The sequence below is a fragment of the Salmo salar genome, chromosome ssa04, assembly GCF_905237065.1.
Source record: "Salmo salar chromosome ssa04, Ssal_v3.1, whole genome shotgun sequence".
Lineage (NCBI taxonomy): Eukaryota > Metazoa > Chordata > Actinopteri > Salmoniformes > Salmonidae > Salmo > Salmo salar.
The window spans coordinates 79622809-79642069 of NC_059445.1; the positions used below are offsets into that span (position 1 = coordinate 79622809).

Here is a 19261-nt window from a genome sequence, read left to right on the forward strand (position 1 = left end):
GCTGGCACCGTATCCAGTCCCCACTGGTAACAGAGAAGAGCTCATTTAGGGTGTTTGTTGTGGTTTTGGAACCTGGAACAACCTTTTTCAGTGGCACCACAGCTTTTTTCTGTGTCACTCTTTTCCTTTTGCATTCTTACTTCTCTCAAAGTGTTTTTGCCTTGTCCTCCAGGAACCTCTTGTGGGGTGAGGCGGTCAGGACTGTAGCTGTCTCAGCCTTTATTTTGCTAGGACTCGCTTCCTGTATTCTTGGCCTGGGGGACAACTATTGAACCAATGAGTATTGGTTCAAAAAACATGTATTCCTAATTATTCTATATGCTACTTTATGTTTCCTAAAATGAGTGCAAACATTTCTTTTTCTTACCAACATTCAGAGCAAGTTCACTGGAGACCTGTGGGTGTTGGGTAGGCTGTGGGGTGGAGGTTGTGGCGGATGTTGATATTGTGGCAGAGGTTGCTTGTGGGATACGGATGGATAATCCTGGGTGCCGCTTCATAAAACTGTAAAACCAGTATATGCCTGCCAGTCTAACCCTGGCCCCTATTCTAACTCTGACCCCTAACCCTAACCCTAATAACTGGGGGTTAGCTAGCTATGCTAGCAGACATTATCTTATCCTAAATAGCTGGCTAGCATTTTGTTCACCTCAGATGTTCTGTTAGTGAGATTGCTAAATTACAGCTAGAAACAAATGATCAACCATAAATGGGTGAGTTGCCCCACTGGAGGAGGGGCATCTTGTCCCCAACACACTAACCTAACATATTACTACTTCACTAAAAAACAATCAACATTTTTCTCTCTAAACAAGTGGAAGATGTATCTTAAGGCTTCCCTACATGTACATTTAAAAAATAATAATGGAACTAACTTCCTTGGATTATATCTATAACGTTTTCTAAATTGCAATTGAAATTATAAACTTACCTCTAAATCGTTTTGATGGAATTACCCCATGGGGCATCTCGCCCCATATAACTCTTCATTTGGACTTGTATGACATGGCAGCCTTCAGTTCAGGTGTCTGCTGACTGATCTACAAAGAACCTTGCATTCTAAAGTTTTATTTATTTATTTTTTATTTCACCTTTATTTAACCAGGTAGGCAAGTTGAGAACAAGTTGTCATTTACAATTGAGACCTGGCCAAGATAAAGCAAAGCAGTTCGACACATACAACAACACAGAGTTACACATGGAGTAAAACAAACATACAGTCAATAATACAGTAGAAAAATAAGTCTATATACAATGTGAGCAAATGAGGTGAGATAAGGGAGGTAAAGGCAAAAAAGGCCATGGTGGCAAAGTAAATACAATATAGCAAGTAAAACACTGGAATGGTAGATTTGTAGTGGAAGAAAGTGCAAAGTAGAAATAGAAATAATGGGGTGCAAAGGAACAAAATGAATAAATAAATAAATAAATACAGTAAGGGAAGATGTAGTTGTTTGGGCTAAATTATAGATGGGCTATGTACAGGTGCAGTGATCTGTGAGCTGCTCTGACAGTTGGTGCTTAAAGCTAGTGAGGGAGATAAGTGTTTCCAGTTTCAGAGATTTTTGTAGTTCGTTCCAGTCATTGGCAGCAGAGAACTGGAAGGAGAGACGGCCAAAGGAGGAATTGGCTTTGGGGGTGACCAGAGAGATATACCTGCTGGAGCGCGTGCTACAGGTGGGTGCTGCTATGGTGACCAGTGAGCGGAGATAAGGGGGGACTTTACCTAGCAGGGTCTTGTAGATGACCTGGAGCCAGTGGGTTTGGCGACGAGTATGAAGCGAGGGCCAGCCAACGAGAGCGTACAGGTCGCAGTGGTGGGTAGTATATGGGGCTTTGGTGACAATACGGATGGCACTGTGATAGACTGCATCCAGTTTGTTGAGTAGGGTATTGGAGGCTATTTTGTAAATGACATCGCCGAAGTCGAGGATTGGTAGGATGGTCAGTTTTACGAGGGTATGTTTGGCAGCATGAGTGAAGGATGCTTTGTTGCGAAATAGGAAGCCAATTCTAGATTTAATTTTTGATTGGAGATGTTTGATGTGAGACTGGAAGGAGAGTTTACAGTCTAACCAGACACCTAGGTATTTGTAGTTGTCCACATATTCTAAGTCAGAACCGTCCAGAGTAGTGATGCTGGACGGGCGGGCAGGTGCGGGCAGCGATCGGTTGAAAAGCATGCATTTAGTTTTACTTGTATTTAAGAGCAGTTGGAGGCCACAGAAGGAGAGTTGTATGGTATTGAAGCTCATCTGGAGGTTAGTTAACACAGTGTCTAAAGAAGGGCCAGAAGTATACAGAATGGTGTCGTCTGCGTAACTAGCCCTATTCATTATTATTTGTAAATCAGTCAGTCAGTCACAATTTACCAACGATACATTACGAATTTGATCCTCTCGAATAAGGACAAATTGTAGAAATAAGGGTTTTAGCCATAATTATGGTCTTGTTCCCCTGCTCAGATGTTGCATGAGTCAAAATCTTCGACTGTGTCATCGACTGACAGATTTCTATAACATATGGTGATTTCGTGATGCACCAAAGTTATAGCAAACCCCTAAAATAGCAGGGGGGGAGCAGGGAACAAAATGTTACTCAGTCAATATACATTAGTTTTAAACTACACATGATAGAATGACAAAAAACATACAGACCTCGGCTCCATAAATGCACCTTGAAACGGGTGTTGGCGTTTTGGGGAAACATGTCGTTCAGAACAAACCGTTATGGAACGTATCCAACGTTCAATCGAACTGAACGCACCCAAGATGTCGCAGGTGCCACACCCCTGCAGCCCCGCCCTGATGGCACCTGGCGTTAATTTAAAACCTTTCCTTGCCGCAATGGTGAATTTACTGCGTGGCTGCAGCCAAATATATCATGTCAACAAGCGTCGAATCCGCATTTCAAGGTCCATTTATGGAGCCGAGGTCTGTATTTTTTTGTTTGTCATTCTATCACGTGTAGTTTAAATCGAGTCTACGTTGAAGATGATTAGGTTATTTTTCTTATGTTTATGGCCGAAAATCCCATCACCATAACGTGGCGGACCACCGCTAGATCATTTTTTTTAAAATCTGTCACAAATTACAACAAGGTCACGTACTTGATTCTGAAAAATTGTATAGTCTACCCTCAAAGTTAAGTGGTGTATAATTGAACAAAAACTATTCACTTATATTGATTAACATTTTTCTCCCTGTGTACTGCTATTTTAGGGGTTGGTCAATGCCTCTTTTGTCTGACGTTCCAGCGCTGCCCCCTGGCTTCAGGTCCAGATCACCTTCTTATCCAAGCAGCCCTGAACCTTGGCTTCTCCCAGGATGTAGTTCTGTGTTTGACAGTCTGGTCAGGTACATTTCTTTTGTTGTTTTGAGCATGACAACAAACTAAACTTACCCGGAGAAACTGGTTTGGGCTTAAATGTCTGGTTTACTTTTAGAGAATATTTTACCTGCAGAAAACGAAAGGCAGCCGCTAACCCCAACTAACTTCTGTGCCTTTCCCTAACATTTAACCCTTACCGGAACCTCCCTAAAATTCTAATCTAACCCTTGTTCCTAAACCTAACCATAATTATGCCTTAAATTAAATGTTTGTTCAACTGGGCAAAAGTCCACCTAATCACTGGTTACTTATATGTGGGTAGCCTAAGGTTAGTGTTGGACCAGTAACCAAAAGGTTGCTGGATCGAATCCCCGAACTGACAAAGTAAAAAGGTTGTTCTGCCCCTGAGTAAGGCAATTAACCCACTGTTCCCCTGGTGCTGAAGATGTGGATGTTGATTATGGCAGCCCCTGCACTTCTCTGTTTGAGGGGTTGGGTTAAAATCAGAAGACACATTTCAGTTGAATGCATTGTTGTAAAACTGACTAGGTATCCCCCTTTCCTTTATTTTCCTGTCCCTTTCAGTAATACAGCCCCAGCCATGCCTCCCTCCCCCATTAATGGAGAAAGAGGACCTGCCCCTGCTATGCAAAAGCTGCGCAGGTATTATTCATTACTCTGGTATTCCAGCACCTGCCTTTGACTTCTGCTCTAGTTATGGTTGTATTTGTTAGTGCACACTAGATTTTTATTTTATTTTTTTTGCAAAGGAAAACATTTAGGTCAGTTTCTTTCCTGATGTTTACCTTGATTACTCTAACCTGAACTTTTGTCTGATTGCTTTTCCTATCAGGGCCTCCATCCTTGAGCGATGTATCCTTAGGATGTCTACTGCAAGTGTTGCTGTTGGAACAGAAGACATGGATGGTATCAGGAGGTAGGAATCCACTCCTTTATTTGCTTGTCAGCCTAAAGAGCACAGTTAAGGACTCCTAATATGAAGGGCCTCAGTTCCTCAATCAGTTGAATTGAACTCTTTACCATTGCTCTTTTGAAATGTATAACATGTTCTCTATTTAGATGGGGAAATTCCATGCACTATTTCAAGCAATGTTAGTAGAAATCCTGAAGGCTTGTTTTCCTAGGTCCCAGGCAGGGATGCGTTTGGTCCCACGAAACCTGGATCCAACTCACATGGAAGGCAATGAATCTGTTCTGAAACGACGTCAGAAACAGGTTCAGTACGGCAAGAACACCTCTGGCTACCAGAATTACCTGGAGCAAGTTCCCAAGTATGACAACTGATTATTCTGGGTTTTTTTGCAATCAAAGGGCACAGTAACTATGTTCTAAAGGGTAACTAATGGCCTATGAAAAGCCCTAAACACATTTACTCAACTATTTATTTAATGAAACCTTAAACTTCAAAGTTGGCTATAAATGTAAGTCTCCATGAGTAGGTGAAATATTTATTCATGCTTTTCTCCCCTCTCTGATACAAGGCGTCTGAGAATCCCTGGGCTGCACCCATCCACTCCAAACAAATATAGAAAATACAGCCGCCGATCCTGGGACATGCAGGTTCGCCTTTGGCGGAGAGCTCTGCATGCGTGGGACCCTCTGTCTGAAGCGCATGGAGAAGCTGAGGAACAAGACCCTCTTGACCAACTGTAGGTATTGGGTGTTTTTACATTTGTAATAGTATTTGCTTGTCTTAAATTGACCCGATCAATTCTTGACAATATGCAGGCAGGGGTTGCTTGAGCAGATGAATTGCGAGCTATATGAAGACTGTAGTGGTAAAGAGAGGACCAGAGGGATGCTGTCAAACTACAAAGCCCCCTTTTCCTCTAAACCTGCAGTAATGTCATTCAACAGTCCCTGGATGTTTCCCCATGGATCTCAGGTATGTCAGTTTTACTCTTTTCTTAGTAGGTGTTGTCTTGTATTTGGAGATAACTGTACAGACTGTGATTTGCCTCTCTTTAGGTGGATATGTCGGGTCCTCAGGTCCCATCCTCCCAGCCAGGCTTGGGGTACGCCTTTAGCAGTCATCTAACAGCTGATGAGAATGTGGTGGGATGGCTGAGATTTCTCCTGGAAACTGACCACTCCCGCGATCAACAGGGAGACCGGCTACTGTGGAAGCCATACTGATCATTGCTGTCAGTCACAGCGGTAGATCTTTTGGGTATATCCTAATAGACTTGCAGGGTTGCAGTGGGTGTTGTGCTGACTATGAAAGGGATGATTGCTGTAAAATATTTACCACTTTTGGGTTCACTTTTTACACTTGGGTTATGGTTTTGTATCACACATTTTCAAACTGCTTCACTAATCATGTACCTACATTGGTCTTTTTGGACCCACTGTAATTCAGTTTTTTTTTGCACCATTTACCTTTGTCACAATTACATTTAGTTATATTTGGTTTTCACTGCCAGATCCTCTCTAAAACAGGATTCTATCCTGACCTGCCTGAATTCTGTTTTCTCTCTAAAGAGTAAAGATGTATTAGCTTTATGTTGCGTTTGGCACATCACCATGTTCACCAGTCTGTGACCCAACTGTCAGGCTCTATACGGTCTCATGCACCATCCTCTCCTGCCTACCTAGCTGTTTTTCTAAAAACAATGTCGATGGGGAAAATGCTATCACTTTGTTTAGTAGTTTTTTTATTCTTTTTTTTTTTCTTAATTGTCTTTTTGTACAACCTGAGTACTGATGCAAAACGAAATTAATAAAGATATGTTCCAAATTGAATATGTGGAAAATTGACTCTGTGGAGAAATGGCACTAGGCTCCAACATACTAACTGCATTACGCCAAGCAGCCACAAGATGACACTATACGCTTAGGTTTTTTAAATTTGTTTTTACTTGCCACACAATACCCGCCAATTTGACACAAATGTATTGTGGGATGATCAATGCATTTAGAGCCTAATATAAATAGTTATATATTCCAATGTTGGGGACCTGGAACTATTTGTCAGGTCTTATCAATTTGTCACGTAAACAACTGATCCTGATATAGAGAACTACAAGTCCCACAACAGTTTTTCGGTTCAGTCCAATTTTTGCAATTTCCTAACATGAATTACATTTTGCGCTAACTTTTTATTTACAGCATAAATTCCGAGCTATTTTAATGTCAATTTATATTTTGTTTGAACTATTGAATACTCTCTGCCCCCCCCCCCGGTAAATGTTATTTATGAATTCCAATCGCTTACGGGCGTGTGAATTTTTTTTTTTTATGGACGACTGGATGAATTGATTGTAGGCGATGTATTTGTCAAAGAGCGATGGTATCTTTAGATATTTGGCACGCTGATCATATTACATTTTATGTTCCAGATATTGGAATCGACGAATGGTCTGGTACATGTTATGCTTTTTAATAGGTCAATACATCGGAGACCCATAGCCGAACACTAGCGCGGCTGACGAGCTGCGAGCTGCACAGGCTACAAATCGGGTTTATCCTTCATGAGCAGTATTTAACCCGTGTGTGCAAGGCCTAAGGTCCGGTGGGCTTCTTGGTCAAGGTAAGAACAACATTAAATCAAGTTGTGGTACATAAAAGTTATTGATACCAGCTCCATTAATCAGAAAAATAGCTCACTGCATTATATTGTGCATGGCCGTGTTTTGCTAGCACGCGTCCTAGACGGCACAGAGGTCCTAGGGTGTAGCGATAAATGCATGCGATAGCTAGGGATTGAATCAGATGGTGGGGAGGGAGTCATTGCAATTGATTAATTTAAGGCCAACAAGCTATGTTGATTTAATGTGTAAGTGTTTGTCTGCAAATCGGCATAATCAGTTAAATGGACGTACGCTGAGCTAACGTTAGCTTGCTAGCCATAGAAATTACGATTTGCGCTTGCGTTAACTGACCGGCTAGTTAGCTACCATAGCATCAGCTTGTCACAGTGCGGCTAGTTGTGGATCTGACGTTAAATCAACAACTAGCTACCAATGTTAGCGGAATAGCTAACGTTAGCTTTATTGATATAGCGATGAGAATGCTTAATATCACGTGAACGGGTTTAGACCGACCTTCAACACGACAATATAATTGTGAATGATTAGCTACTATTATTGCACAGTGGATATGTTTGTAATGGACTGCAGGGTTGCCAGTTATTAATGTTAATGTGTTATCTACTAGCTAGCTCTATGTAGCCGTCATTCTGGCTTTCCAAATGCCCCCCCTTCAAAATGGTAGCTACCGAACAAACTAGCTATTTCTCAATCTGTTCCATTGGCAATTGTATCAAGCAGAAGAGCGTGCCAATTGATAGATTATGACAAGTTTGATAACATACACACACGTACATTTGGATTTTGTGTTTTAGATATGTGGTTGTAAGTTAGTGGCATGAGGGTACACTCTTAATGTGTTGTGAAATGTAATGTTTTTCATTGTATATGAGTTAACTGCCTTCATTTTGCTGGACCCCAGGAAAAGTAGCTACTGCCTTGGTAGCAGCTAATGGGGATATATAATAAATACAAAAATAATTTGCCAGATTGGACCTCAGTATGACCCCCTTTCAAATGTACATATCCATCATTAAAGGGATACTTACGGACTTTGGCAATGAGGCGCTTTGTTTATCTTCTTCTCCAGAGTCAGGTGGATACCGTTTTTATGTTGGTGTCCAGTATGAAGTAAGAGTAAGTTTTGCGAGCCAATGATAACTAGCGTTAGCGCAATGACTGGAAGTCTATGGGTATCTACTAGCATGCCAGCAGATACCATAGGCTTCCAGTTCATGGAGCTCGCCAGCTTGTAGTCCTAAAAAACGGAATGATTTATCTCTGGTTTGTTCAGCCATTCCTTTGGGGAAAGAATAGGGTTTTGTAATAACCTCAGACATTATTGTTGCCGTTTAAAACCGGTTTATGAGATCTTATACGTTTTGTTCTATGCGAGATCAGTCAGTTAACATGACCTTCATGAATTATGAAGCCTTTTGAGCTTTAGGTTGTGCTTTATTATATACATTTTTCCAAATTCACAGAAAGGGACGTTAGCTGATGAATATTATATCGTAAAACAAAATGTAAAATATATCCTAAGCCTGCTTACCACAGACCTTATTTTCAGTGTTTATCAACAACAAAAAACTATATATATATATAAAAAAAAACTCAATTTTCTCCGTAGACTTTGTTCAACAAACCATGGCGGATGTAGTGCCTACAAAAAGACACAATTACTATTGCTCTCTATTGCCATATACTTCCAGTCATGGCTCTAGCTGTTGTTAACTTCCTTCAAACTGCACACAGAGAAATAAAAAATGTCATCCACAAGTTTATCTGACTCTGGGGAAATAGATACATTTCCTCATTGCCAAAATCCCAAAGTATCCTTTTAAGGTTACTGATTGAGATATTTGTTTTTGGTTAAATGTTCTGGTTGTTGAACATGTGCCTAGTGATCGGTGCTATCTGGAATCTAGGGGACGTCCATAACCTTAACCCTAACCTTAACCCTAACCTTAACCCTAACCTTAACCCTTAACCTTAACCCTTAACCCTAACCTTAACCCTAACCTTAACCCTAACCTTAACCCTTAACCCTAACCTTAACCCTTAACCCTAACCTTAACCCTAACCTTAACCTTAACCCTAACCATTTGACATTTTAATTTCAATGGGATAGGAACGTCCTAGGGATTCCGGATAGCGTGGACTGTTCAAGAAACCCAGAGTGGCTTCATCAGGCAGGTCAGCCCTGAACAGCAGGCACCTTGAGGCTTCATGCTTTCTCCAGGCACCTGTCACCATTCTTTCTGCACTCACATAGTGTGTGTCTGAACACATGTTAATGAGCATGTTTCCTAAAGGTTCGTTCAGTGGATGAGCATCTCAAATTCAGTCTCCATCTTCTAGGTCTGGAGACTTTTGACAGAGAAAGGGATGGGTCACCAAAGTCAATATGGCAAACTGTACAGAATATGATGAAAATGGGATTATTGCAAATGTCCTAAAACATTTAGACAGATTTCCCATTTGAGAGGCACCACCACTGTTTTAAACACCTGCTCCTGTTTTAGAGCTTAATGAAGGTGACCGTTGTACTGCCTTTTCCTGTTGAGAAGACAAAAGTGGTAACAGGGCTCCTGTTGTGTGTCCGATTTCTCCCTTCAGGTGAGCTGACTACAGTGATGATCATGCCCCAGTGAGACTGGGCAGGGCAACCTGGCCCAGAGGAGTACTGGAGGTGGCAGAATAGCTCGGCTGCTCACAATCAGACGGACGAACAGACAGAGGGTCACCCCTTCCCCTCCACCTCACCCACCTCCCCTACTCCTCGCAACCATGCCATGGTCACACTGATCGTCGAGCATCTGCGGGAACATATTCTGGACGGCAACACTCACCAAACGGCCCTCAACGTGGTAAGGTTTCTTCACTTCTGTGTTAGCCTTTGACTGCTTGCGTGCCCTTGTCTTGACTGTAATATAGTCCTCATGTTTAGGACCATTTATTTCTCCCACTGTCAGTTTCTTTCTGATAGTTATTTTCTGTGCTGTGGCTCCTCTAAATTAACATGTATGTCTTCCAGTCTCTGCTGGACCCCAACAACCTAGGAATTTGCTGGCCTACAGATGGATTGATGCCTGGTGAGTATGTACAAGTATAGACACTTAGCCTGTGATTCAGCAATGGCTTGCATTAGTCTTTGTAACTTTGGCTTTGTGCTGTGCCGTGTTGACACGAGCACAGGGTAATGGGGGTGAATTCCAAATTACAGAAGGGAATTGGTTGTTGAAAGGAGTATATGAAACATTTTAATAGGGCAAACAACTGTTAGAAAACAACTCGACAACCACCCAGTAGCCTAATTCACAACCAATAGCAATCTAATTTCACCTTGTTTAAAAAAAAATAAGACTACTTTTTATGTTCATTTGCAGAGACGTTTTGAAAAACAGTTGGTTTCTGTCATTTGCTCTGTGCCAGCACTGGTGGAACCACTCGCTAAACTGGTGGCATAGAAATCAATACAACTGAGTGCACTGGCACTGCAAACACTGCGCACATGTTCAGCATTTTAGCTCGTGTAGTTATCCTAGGAAATAATTTTGCACCAAAATGTTGTGACACAATAGACCAGTAGCCAAATTACATGTCACAACGTTTTTGATAATTTACAGATGTCCTTGTCCTTCAATAGAGTGGTATATGGATGACGAGGTGATTTGCAAGGTGTATGCCTATTCATCATTGAAATATGCTGATCATAACCACTGTAATATCATAATAATAACCCAGTCATTTTGTAATGTAAAATATGAGACGCAGGGATGGATTGATCAGGGGATGTTCATGCAATTAACAACCCGTTAGCTGTCCAACTCAATGCCTATCCTGGGGAGTAGCGTAGCTAGCCATATGTCCAAAAGGCTACTGAGAGTGCACAGTCATACGATCTCAATGCTAGCTGACATTGTCTCATCTTTAAAAAAACACGCCATGGTCTCTGCCTAGAAAACTCCTTGGACTAGCCCATTATTCAAGCCATTATTAGAGAGAGAGCGAGAGAGAGAGAGTTAGGCAGCCCCACTAAGCACTGGGGCTAGAGGTGTGTTCATTTTCCACCTCTCAAAAAGTAGGCTACTGCTAATAAAGTTAAATAGACTGAACAACAGTACTATGGTGCCTGGTGAAGGGTTTCCTTCTCCACGACCCCTTGTTTTATATACACCCCAAACAGGAAACCACATTGCGTGATCTGTTGCGCGCATGTACTTTAGGCGGATCATGCAAAGGAAATCTTCTTAAAACAGAAACTACAGTTGGCAGGGATGATTTCCTCAAAGCCTGTACTTGTCAGCTATCACTACATACACTACATACTTGTATTTGGTATGATTGTCAATGTCATCTTCATAGCATAGCTGTCCCCTTGTCAATTCATTATCTTAGAGCCTACTTTCAGGAAAGGAAGGTGTTTTAATGTTATTTTTGGGTCTGACATACGCTGGTGACTTTGATTGACTGGTGCATTTACAGAGGTGTATGTGTGTGTTCGCTGATTCTCTCTAGCCTATACGCTCACCGGACAGTTTATTAGGGACACCATCTAGTACTGGGTCGAACCCCCCTTTGCCTGCAGAACAGCCTGAATTATTCGGGGCATTCTACAAGGTGTCAAATGTTCCACAGGAATGTTGGTACATGATAACGTGATGGCTGCAGATTGGACGGTGCTACATTCATGCTGTGAACAGCCCGTTCCATCTCATCTCAAAGATACTCTATTGGGTTGAGGTCTGGGGATTTAAAAAAAATATATATATAGTTATTTCACCTTTATTTAACCAGGTAGACTAGTTGAGAACAAGTTCTCATTTGCAACTGTGACCTGCAATAAATAGGCCAATAGTGGTGAAGTAATTACAATTTAGCAATTTACACTGGAGTGATATAAGTGCAGATGAGGATGTGCAAGTAGAAATACTGGTGTGCAAAAGAGCAGCAAAACGAAAAACAAATATGGCGATGAGGGAGTTGGTTGGTTGGATGGATGGATGGACTGCGCAGGCCACTCAAGTAAACTGAACTCGCTGTCATGTTCCAGGCAATGTTTTTTCACTCCTCAATTGTCCAGTGATCGCGTGCCCACTAGAGCCGCTTCTTCTTGTTTTTAGCTGATTGGAGTGGAACCCGGTGTGGTCGTCTGCTGCAGTAGCCCATTCGTGACAAGGACCGACGAGTTGTGCATTTCGAGATGCCGTTCTGCACACCACTGTTTTTACTGCGGTGTTATTTGTCTGTTTGTCTGTTAGCTTGCACGATTCTTGTCATTCTCCTACCACCTCATCAACGAGCTGTTCTCACCCACAGGACTGCCGCTGACTGGATGTGTGTTTGTCGCACCATTCTCGGTTAACCCTAGACACTGTCGTGTGTGAAAAGCCCAGGAGGCCGTCCGTTTTCTGAGATACTAGATCCGGCGCGCCTGGCAGCGGCGATCATAACACGCTCAATGTTGCTTAGGTCACTAGTTTTGCCCATTCTAACGCTCAATCGAATAGTAACTGAATTCCTCGAAGCCTGTCTGCCTGCTTTATATAACAAGCCACGTGACTCACTGTCTGTAGGAGCGAACCATTTTTGTCAATGGGGGGGTGTACCTAAAAAACTGGCTGGTGAGTGTATGTCCATTCAGAAAGTTTCCTGAAGTAGCCTGTCTGGACTCCATCTCTTTAATAAGAATCAAACACTTCTGTCATTATGTAATCTTGTAAAAGGCGTGTTTTCAGTTGCTTAGGCTACATTACTTCTCTCAATACGGCGTCCTCTCTTTGACGAACATATGCTAATTTCCATCAAATGACCACAGCAGCTGTGTTTGTGACGTTATGCAAATATTTAGGGAAAAGTAGAAGAAAACCCATCATATTTCGTTTGAATGCTTTTGTGCATCGAAATAGGATCTGTATAAAAATAGTGTACATACAGAAAAGCCAACAGACAAGAACAAGGTAGGCATATCTCTTTCTTTTTTTGACTCCGTTAAATGTTGTCAATACGAAAATGCGACCGATCCCCTTCAACCTGGCATTTCTTAATTTGTTGATTATTATTTATAAGTAATCACCTGAATAATAATAATAATGTAATGGCATGATAATAACGAAGTGTAATGGCTTGTTTCAAATAGGTTTTACATACTAAGATGCATATCCTTGTAAACAAGTGAACAAACAGAATTTCCGACAGAAGACGAATGTCTGTGCTGCAACGAATTAGATCGCGGACAGTTGTTACTGTAGAGGGTCACTGCAGACCCAATGGATCGTGTGTTTGTGACAGACCATCGAAGTTTCGTCTCACATATGAATAGAGCTGTGCTGGAGATGTTCTTCAGAACCTCCAAGGTCATCTGGTGGCGGCAGCCTAGACCAGCTGGACCAGAAGGGCACATGACAAACGAGTAAGTTGTTTTTTAGTCGGTAGCTAGCTAGCAATATAAGCTATTTTTTCACATGAAGCCGTGTTGTTCAGTACAGTATAAGTTTGTGATCGATTCGGCCGTAACGGGGCTTACTAGTACCACTACAAGCCAAGCTAGCCAAGTTGAACTAGCCAGCTTTGTTTGCTGTACCTAAAATGTACTGTAGTCTGTTATAGCTAGCTAACCTCATTGCATCTTATTATGATCAAAGCTGGAGAAATGTTTTGATGATGACGAAGTGTAAAGGAATTAATTTGGATGGAGAGTAAAGGAATGACTCATATTAGTTTCTGAGTAACTATACCTGTGTGTTGTAGCTAGCTAGCTAACGTGTGGCTGTGAGATGTGTTATGTTCTGCATCGTGTTGCTACAGTAGGAATACAGACAGAACACAACGATTGCCCATGAAAGGCATTTTTTTGTAGTAATTATCTTAGACAATACAGTTTGGTGGCCTACAGATTATTTTTGGAGTTTGTTCTATGTGGAGAGAAGCTAGGCACAGAACACTGAATTCCTTTGCCCGCGTGTGTTGTTGGGGCCATTAAAGCAAGTAATCCCTCACACGATGTTGTATGTTGTATGTTGGATACAAATAAGTTGATGACTTTAGACGAGATGTGGAAAGTCCATAACAACAATCCCCCCTTGTTTCAAAGTGACTCCGAACACCTCATTGCACCCACCAAACACACCATATGCAAATATTCACTTTTTAAAACTGTAGTATTTATTGTATTTTTATTCTACTGTATATACACTGAGTGCACAAAACTCAGTATTAGGAAGGTGTTCTTAAAGTTTTGTACACTCAGTGTATGTCATACAACTGTTCCTGCATACTGCTGTGTAAACTCACCTGGTCTCCAGAGAAAATAAACTTTGTTTTGAATACAACCCAAGTCTACTTATTTGCTACATTGACTAATCTACTGTTTTATTGAAACATGTTTACTTGCCCACAAATTAAAGTGTAAATGATACACCAACTACCTGCACCATTTGTTTTCGCATTAAGATCGTTGCTAGTTACATCCAAATACATTACATGAATATCACAATAAATTGATCATGAAGTTGAAGTCAACACTTGCTTGGTTTCTGATACAGCTGGAATCGTTTAGTCACTTGTCAGTACACTTGTAAATAAGATTCTCAATTTATTTATTTTTAACTCAATTATATACATATGTACAAGAGCTAGCAATATCTAGACCATAATGCAGTTGTGAGCATACTATGCATTCTGTATTATACTACAACATCAGTCTGACTGAATATGGATGTTGTTTTGCCTGAATGTTCCAGGCAGAGTCCTGAATGTTCATTAACTGGTGAACCTTGTGTTGGGCAATGGCAGCTGGTCTGGCAGAACTTCATGAGCTCCTTGGACTCATAGAGTATACACTTTGGCTCTTGCCAGCCCTGTGCAGGTTTTTCCTCTTCCGAGTCAGGTGATCTTGAGCTTGTTCCTGGCTGAAAGCTTTCATCCACTGGGTCCAATGTGTTTATTTGCTCATCATGGAGTCATGGAAAAATTTAGCTAAGGTGACTTACACTAGGTCCTGAGCTTGATATTGATGCCGCTGCAGATGTTGATGGGATCGGACTCTGTAAATAGAACACACAAGCCAGTGCCTTTAGCATCTGCGGTAGTTAGTTAGCTAGCTAATGGTTAGATATGGTCCGTATGGCTGTAGCTAACGTAACCTAATGTAGCAAACGTTAGCTTGCAAAGTTACAAATCACATCACCAGATAGCAGCTGGCTAATTACATTAGTTTGTTTTGAAAAGTCTAGCCAGCGAATTATGAAACCTAGCTAGATTTTGGTTAAGATAAACAACTGTACACTGAACAAAAATATAAACGCTACATGCAACAATTTCAAAGATTTTACTGAGTTCCAGTTCATATAAGGAAATCAGTCAATTGAAATGAATTCATTAGGCCCTAGTCTATGGATTTCACATGACTGAAATACAGATACCCCAGGCTGTAGTGACGCCGCAACACTGCGATGCAGTGCCTTAGACCGCTGCGCCACTTGGGAGGCCAGGAAATTCTTGATTTTTTTAATGTATTAATGGACATATACAGTGAAAGACCAGCGGTGAAATTTCCCTTTTAAAAGACTAAGTCCACTGTGTTTAATGCATAACAGCTTCCTGTAAAAGTTGAATCCTGATACCGCTTTGCATTTTTCTCTCTCTGTTGGTTGATGTCAAGAGCAAGCTGCAACTACATTGCATCAGGAATGAATTGCCTTTTGTCCATTTTCTCACAATTTAATTAAATGAATATTGACAGTAGTTTGTATTAATGGTATCATCTTTCTTTCTCCTCACAGAGAGCAGTTATTGGCAGTTCAGCCCTCCCTCCAAGCCTGGCCTGCAGGGTGTGCTGAGCTCCAGTTTCCCCCCCGGCCCTGTCCCTTTGGTTTCACCCGAAACCCACCTCCCAGAGGGGGAAGCCCTGCACCGGCCCCTGGTCCCAAGCACCTCAGTAACGGACCTGTCTTTTCCCGGTGCACCCGCTCCCCCCCCGCCACCCCCCAAACGCCACTGTCGCTCACTGTCCGTGCCAGAGGACCTTTCACGCTGCCGTTACACCTGGCGACCTAGCGCGTCGAGGGTCTGGACACCTGTGAATCGCCAATGCCACAGTGGAGGGGGAGCGGGGGGGCCTTGTCCGCTTCGTGCTCCTAGCTCGTCTCTAAACTCCTCTCTACACTCCTCTTCAAGCCCCACATTCTTTAGCCTTGCTCTCTCCCCTGACTCCCCACTGCCCTGGAATTTCCCATGGGACCCCAGTGACACTGCTGGAGGAGGCGCCTGCTGCTGTTTCTTCCCCTCTCCGTCGTCCTGCTCATCCTCTCCCTCCCCGCTCCACCCTCCCCCTCCTCCGCAGCGACGCTTCTCGCTGTCCCCTGTCCTTATCAGAGAAGCTGCTGCTCAGTTCCTGCCCCCGCCTCCAGTTCCACCTCAACGTGCAGCACCCCCTCCAGTTGTGCCTGCTTCGCCCTCCTCTGCCTGCAGCACCCCGTCCTCTCTTCGCCGAGCCATCCCCCCTCAGCTCCCACGCTGCCACTCCCAGCCCTGCGACCTGCTTCTTCTCAAACCGGGCCTGAAGCGACGCCGTGACCCAGACAGACCATTTGCCCGGCCAGTACTGGATTTCACCAAGATGACTCAGGTAAACAAAAGATAACCGCGGGTCAGCAAATGAATAGAAATTGTTGCCCTATGAAGATTGGTGGAGGTGGAACATGCCATCTTCTAGCCAGAGGAAGGTTAAGGCTTAAAAGGCATCCTTGTTAAGCTTGTCAAACCACACAGTTTAACCGTACTGTAACAAAGAAACATTCCAATTCATCAGTGAGATGGACCATTCATTTTTATAACATCAGTAGACGTACATGAGGCAAAACTGTCACCCAGACCACACCTGCCTATAATTGTTCTTGTTACCCATTGTCCCAGGCCACAGTTGTTTCTTCTACCCCCATGCCCTAGGCTCAGCCCTTGAGTTTGGGTGATTGGCAGAGTTTCAATGGCCCTGACTGTAGGCAATGGCAGCCCACTGTTGTACTGTACACCAAGACTCACTCTGGAATTGATTTGCATATACTTTGCATGCAGCTGCTGAATGTCTTTGAGAAAGTCTGGCTTCTCTTGTTAGTGCACCCAGTCATCCCCTGACATAAAACAAATACTAAGAAGTTGTTAATTTCCCCCTAAACATGCACATGTGGTATATGTAAAACAGTTGTGTTCTGGCTAAGTTTAGAATAGTCTCTTTCAAAAGCCACAGTGATTTGATGAGTTTGAGTCGGGAATATGAGACTAGTCTTAGACCTTTACAGTATTTGTTAGTTCAGCCCCATATATTCAATTTGGCGATACTATCACAGTTCATTTTCAGGGAGATGTGGTATCATATTACCCTTGTTTCTACAGTTTGTCACATTTTAACTGAATAACTAACAGATGTTATGTATGACGCTACATTTTTCCACTTTCTAGCCAGTTATATCAACTTGGTTTCATTTGATATACCTATTTCTTTATTGTAAATAGAGAACGTGTGGTTTGAATACAGTCCTGAATATAAACTGCTCTTGTATTTCTAGAGAGGCATGATAAAATGTGTAAACAAGGCCTTGTTTGATCTCTCCAATTTGTGTCTTTCCAGACTCGCAGTACTGACCCCTTGAGTTGTATGGAGCGTGGGAGGCTGGCTTCTGGAGGGGATGTTTGCATGGGCCTTGAGCCTTTTTGGGGGGATTTCAGAGGGTCATGTTCACCAGCAGAGGGGCTGGGAAGGACGAGCATTGGCCCTCTAAGCGAGAGTGATGAGGAGGGTGAAGAGGAGGACCCTGATCGAGAAGAGTGTCAGCCGAGTGTCTTTGAGAGGGATTGTACAGAACTAGATTTGAGCCTAATTGAGGAAAATTAAAATGTTGTTAATTGGAGACTGTTTTTCCCCTCTAGCCCCAGCATTCAACACTCCACCCCAGCCCTGCTCCGCTTTCATCAGCAGGGCTCTCAGGAACACGACTTCTCTCTCATGGGATGAGCTGGGGTGTATATATATAATCTCATTGACAACGGTCATGAATTGACTACTACCAATAAGAACAATTCATGCAGGTAGCCATGGATGCGGTCTTTCCATCAGAGTACATTCCAGAACCAGTTGCTGAAACATTCTTGTGAATAATCTGAATGGTGGAGATGCCAGCTATTCCCGTAGTGTGTGTTGAATGGCTTCTTAATGCGCCCTCAAACAGACTAGGATGGAATGTTGGAAGACTAACAACTTTCTGGTCACTTGCTTTCTTTTACATGACTTTCCTCTCGATTGTCTTTTTTCGGTACAGTAGTAAGAATAGACTTTCTTGAATGATGGTGATGAATTGAATATCTGTGTTTTGTTAAGTTTGATGCAAAAGGGCAGTATGTCATTGCAGTTTTATTTATGCGATCCTTATATTTCCTGGTAAACAATCCACATGATTCAGCATAAGCCTTAAGAACAACATTTTTTCTGTAAACAAAAAAAAAATACTACTATGAAAATGAAATGAATTGTGTAGCAGTTGATATTAGTCCTTTTGTTATTTCTTTTCTGCTGTTTTCTTAATATTTCTTATCTCTAGGACTCGTCCTCTGAATATAGAGATGTATAGACATTGATAATGAATGCACTGTGTTTGACAAGTTAAACAAAAACTGAAAAATGGGAAGCAACCACTGAGGGCACATTGTAATATTGTATTATACAGCGATCATTTGTTGAAAACAAGTTATGTGTAAAGATGGTAGCTGACAGACCCGGGGAAGGCCATTGCTGTCTTTTAGAGATGTTTTTTTATTGTATGTGTTAAAAAGATGGCAATTTCAAACTCAGTTTGTGTATAAATAAAGTTTATTGGAAATTATTTTACAAGGAAAGGAAACAAAGAGTCTGAACTTTTTTGAAAAGATTATGGGGAAGGGCTCTTCAACTGCATGTGATCTAGTGTTTACCATTTTACTTTTGCTTATTTTAAGCACATTTATATATCATATTCCCTTTGATCTCAAGCATGCATGTCAGGTATCTGTCCTCATCCACCATGAATGAGTGGCCCCCATCCCACTCGCCAGGGTGCCCTGCATCTGATGCGCCTCATCCCCAACTAGCACTATATGGGGGATAGGAAGGCAGGTAGCTTAGCGGTTTAGAGCTTTGGGCTAGTAACTGAAAGGTCGCTGGTTCGAATTCCCTAGGTGAAACATCTGTGCTGTAAATCGTGGATAAGAGCGTCTGCTAAATTACTAAAATGAATAATGCTTTAACACTGTCCACTCGGCCTTGTCATGTGACTGTCCTCCACTCAGATCACTGGTACTGTAGAGATTATTATTGTGCAATAAAGGGAAGTAGCAGCCTACCTGTGGTT

General features: G+C 42.2%; 2 protein-coding genes across 3 annotated transcripts; both read left to right on the forward strand.

The window, feature by feature from the left end:
• The first annotated feature begins 2823 nt into the window (after positions 1-2823).
• slbp2 (stem-loop binding protein 2) lies at positions 2824-6093 on the forward strand. The gene is made up of 8 exons (XM_014198194.2): positions 2824-2933; positions 3222-3356; positions 3916-3993; positions 4184-4267; positions 4476-4622; positions 4833-5000; positions 5080-5236; positions 5320-6093. The coding sequence occupies exons 1-8, from the start codon at positions 2884-2886 to the stop codon at positions 5485-5487; spliced, it is 987 nt and encodes a 328-aa protein (XP_014053669.1). The 5' UTR covers positions 2824-2883; the 3' UTR covers positions 5488-6093.
• A 451-nt stretch (positions 6094-6544) lies between these two features.
• fam53c (family with sequence similarity 53 member C) lies at positions 6545-18770 on the forward strand. 2 transcript variants are annotated; one of them, XM_014198121.2, is made up of 5 exons: positions 6545-6880; positions 9498-9748; positions 9916-9973; positions 15665-16509; positions 17509-18770. In XM_014198121.2, exons 2-5 carry the CDS (start codon positions 9674-9676, stop codon positions 17770-17772), a joined length of 1242 nt encoding a protein of 413 aa, XP_014053596.1. In that variant the 5' UTR covers positions 6545-6880; positions 9498-9673; the 3' UTR covers positions 17773-18770. The 2 variants fall into 2 exon arrangements, with proteins under 2 accessions (XP_014053596.1, XP_014053597.1); XM_014198122.1 differs by lacking the exon at positions 6545-6880 and adding an exon at positions 9009-9074.
• Positions 18771-19261: the final 491 nt, after the last annotated feature.

What these genes read in the sequence shown, in the direction of transcription:
- slbp2 (XM_014198194.2), top strand. Translation starts at nt 2,884, where the DNA reads ATGTCAACAAGCGTCGAATCCGCATTTCAAGGTCCATTTATGGAGCCG. An exon ending in GTGTTTGACAGTCTGGTCAG is followed by an intron (nt 3,357 to 3,915) that starts GTACATTTCTTT and finishes TGTCCCTTTCAG; the next exon opens with TAATACAGCCCCAGCCATGC. An exon ending in GCTATGCAAAAGCTGCGCAG is followed by an intron (nt 3,994 to 4,183) that starts GTATTATTCATT and finishes TTTTCCTATCAG; the next exon opens with GGCCTCCATCCTTGAGCGAT.
- fam53c (XM_014198121.2), top strand. Translation starts at nt 9,674, where the DNA reads ATGGTCACACTGATCGTCGAGCATCTGCGGGAACATATTCTGGACGGC. An exon ending in ACCAAACGGCCCTCAACGTG is followed by an intron (nt 9,749 to 9,915) that starts GTAAGGTTTCTT and finishes TATGTCTTCCAG; the next exon opens with TCTCTGCTGGACCCCAACAA. An exon ending in ATTTCACCAAGATGACTCAG is followed by an intron (nt 16,510 to 17,508) that starts GTAAACAAAAGA and finishes GTGTCTTTCCAG; the next exon opens with ACTCGCAGTACTGACCCCTT.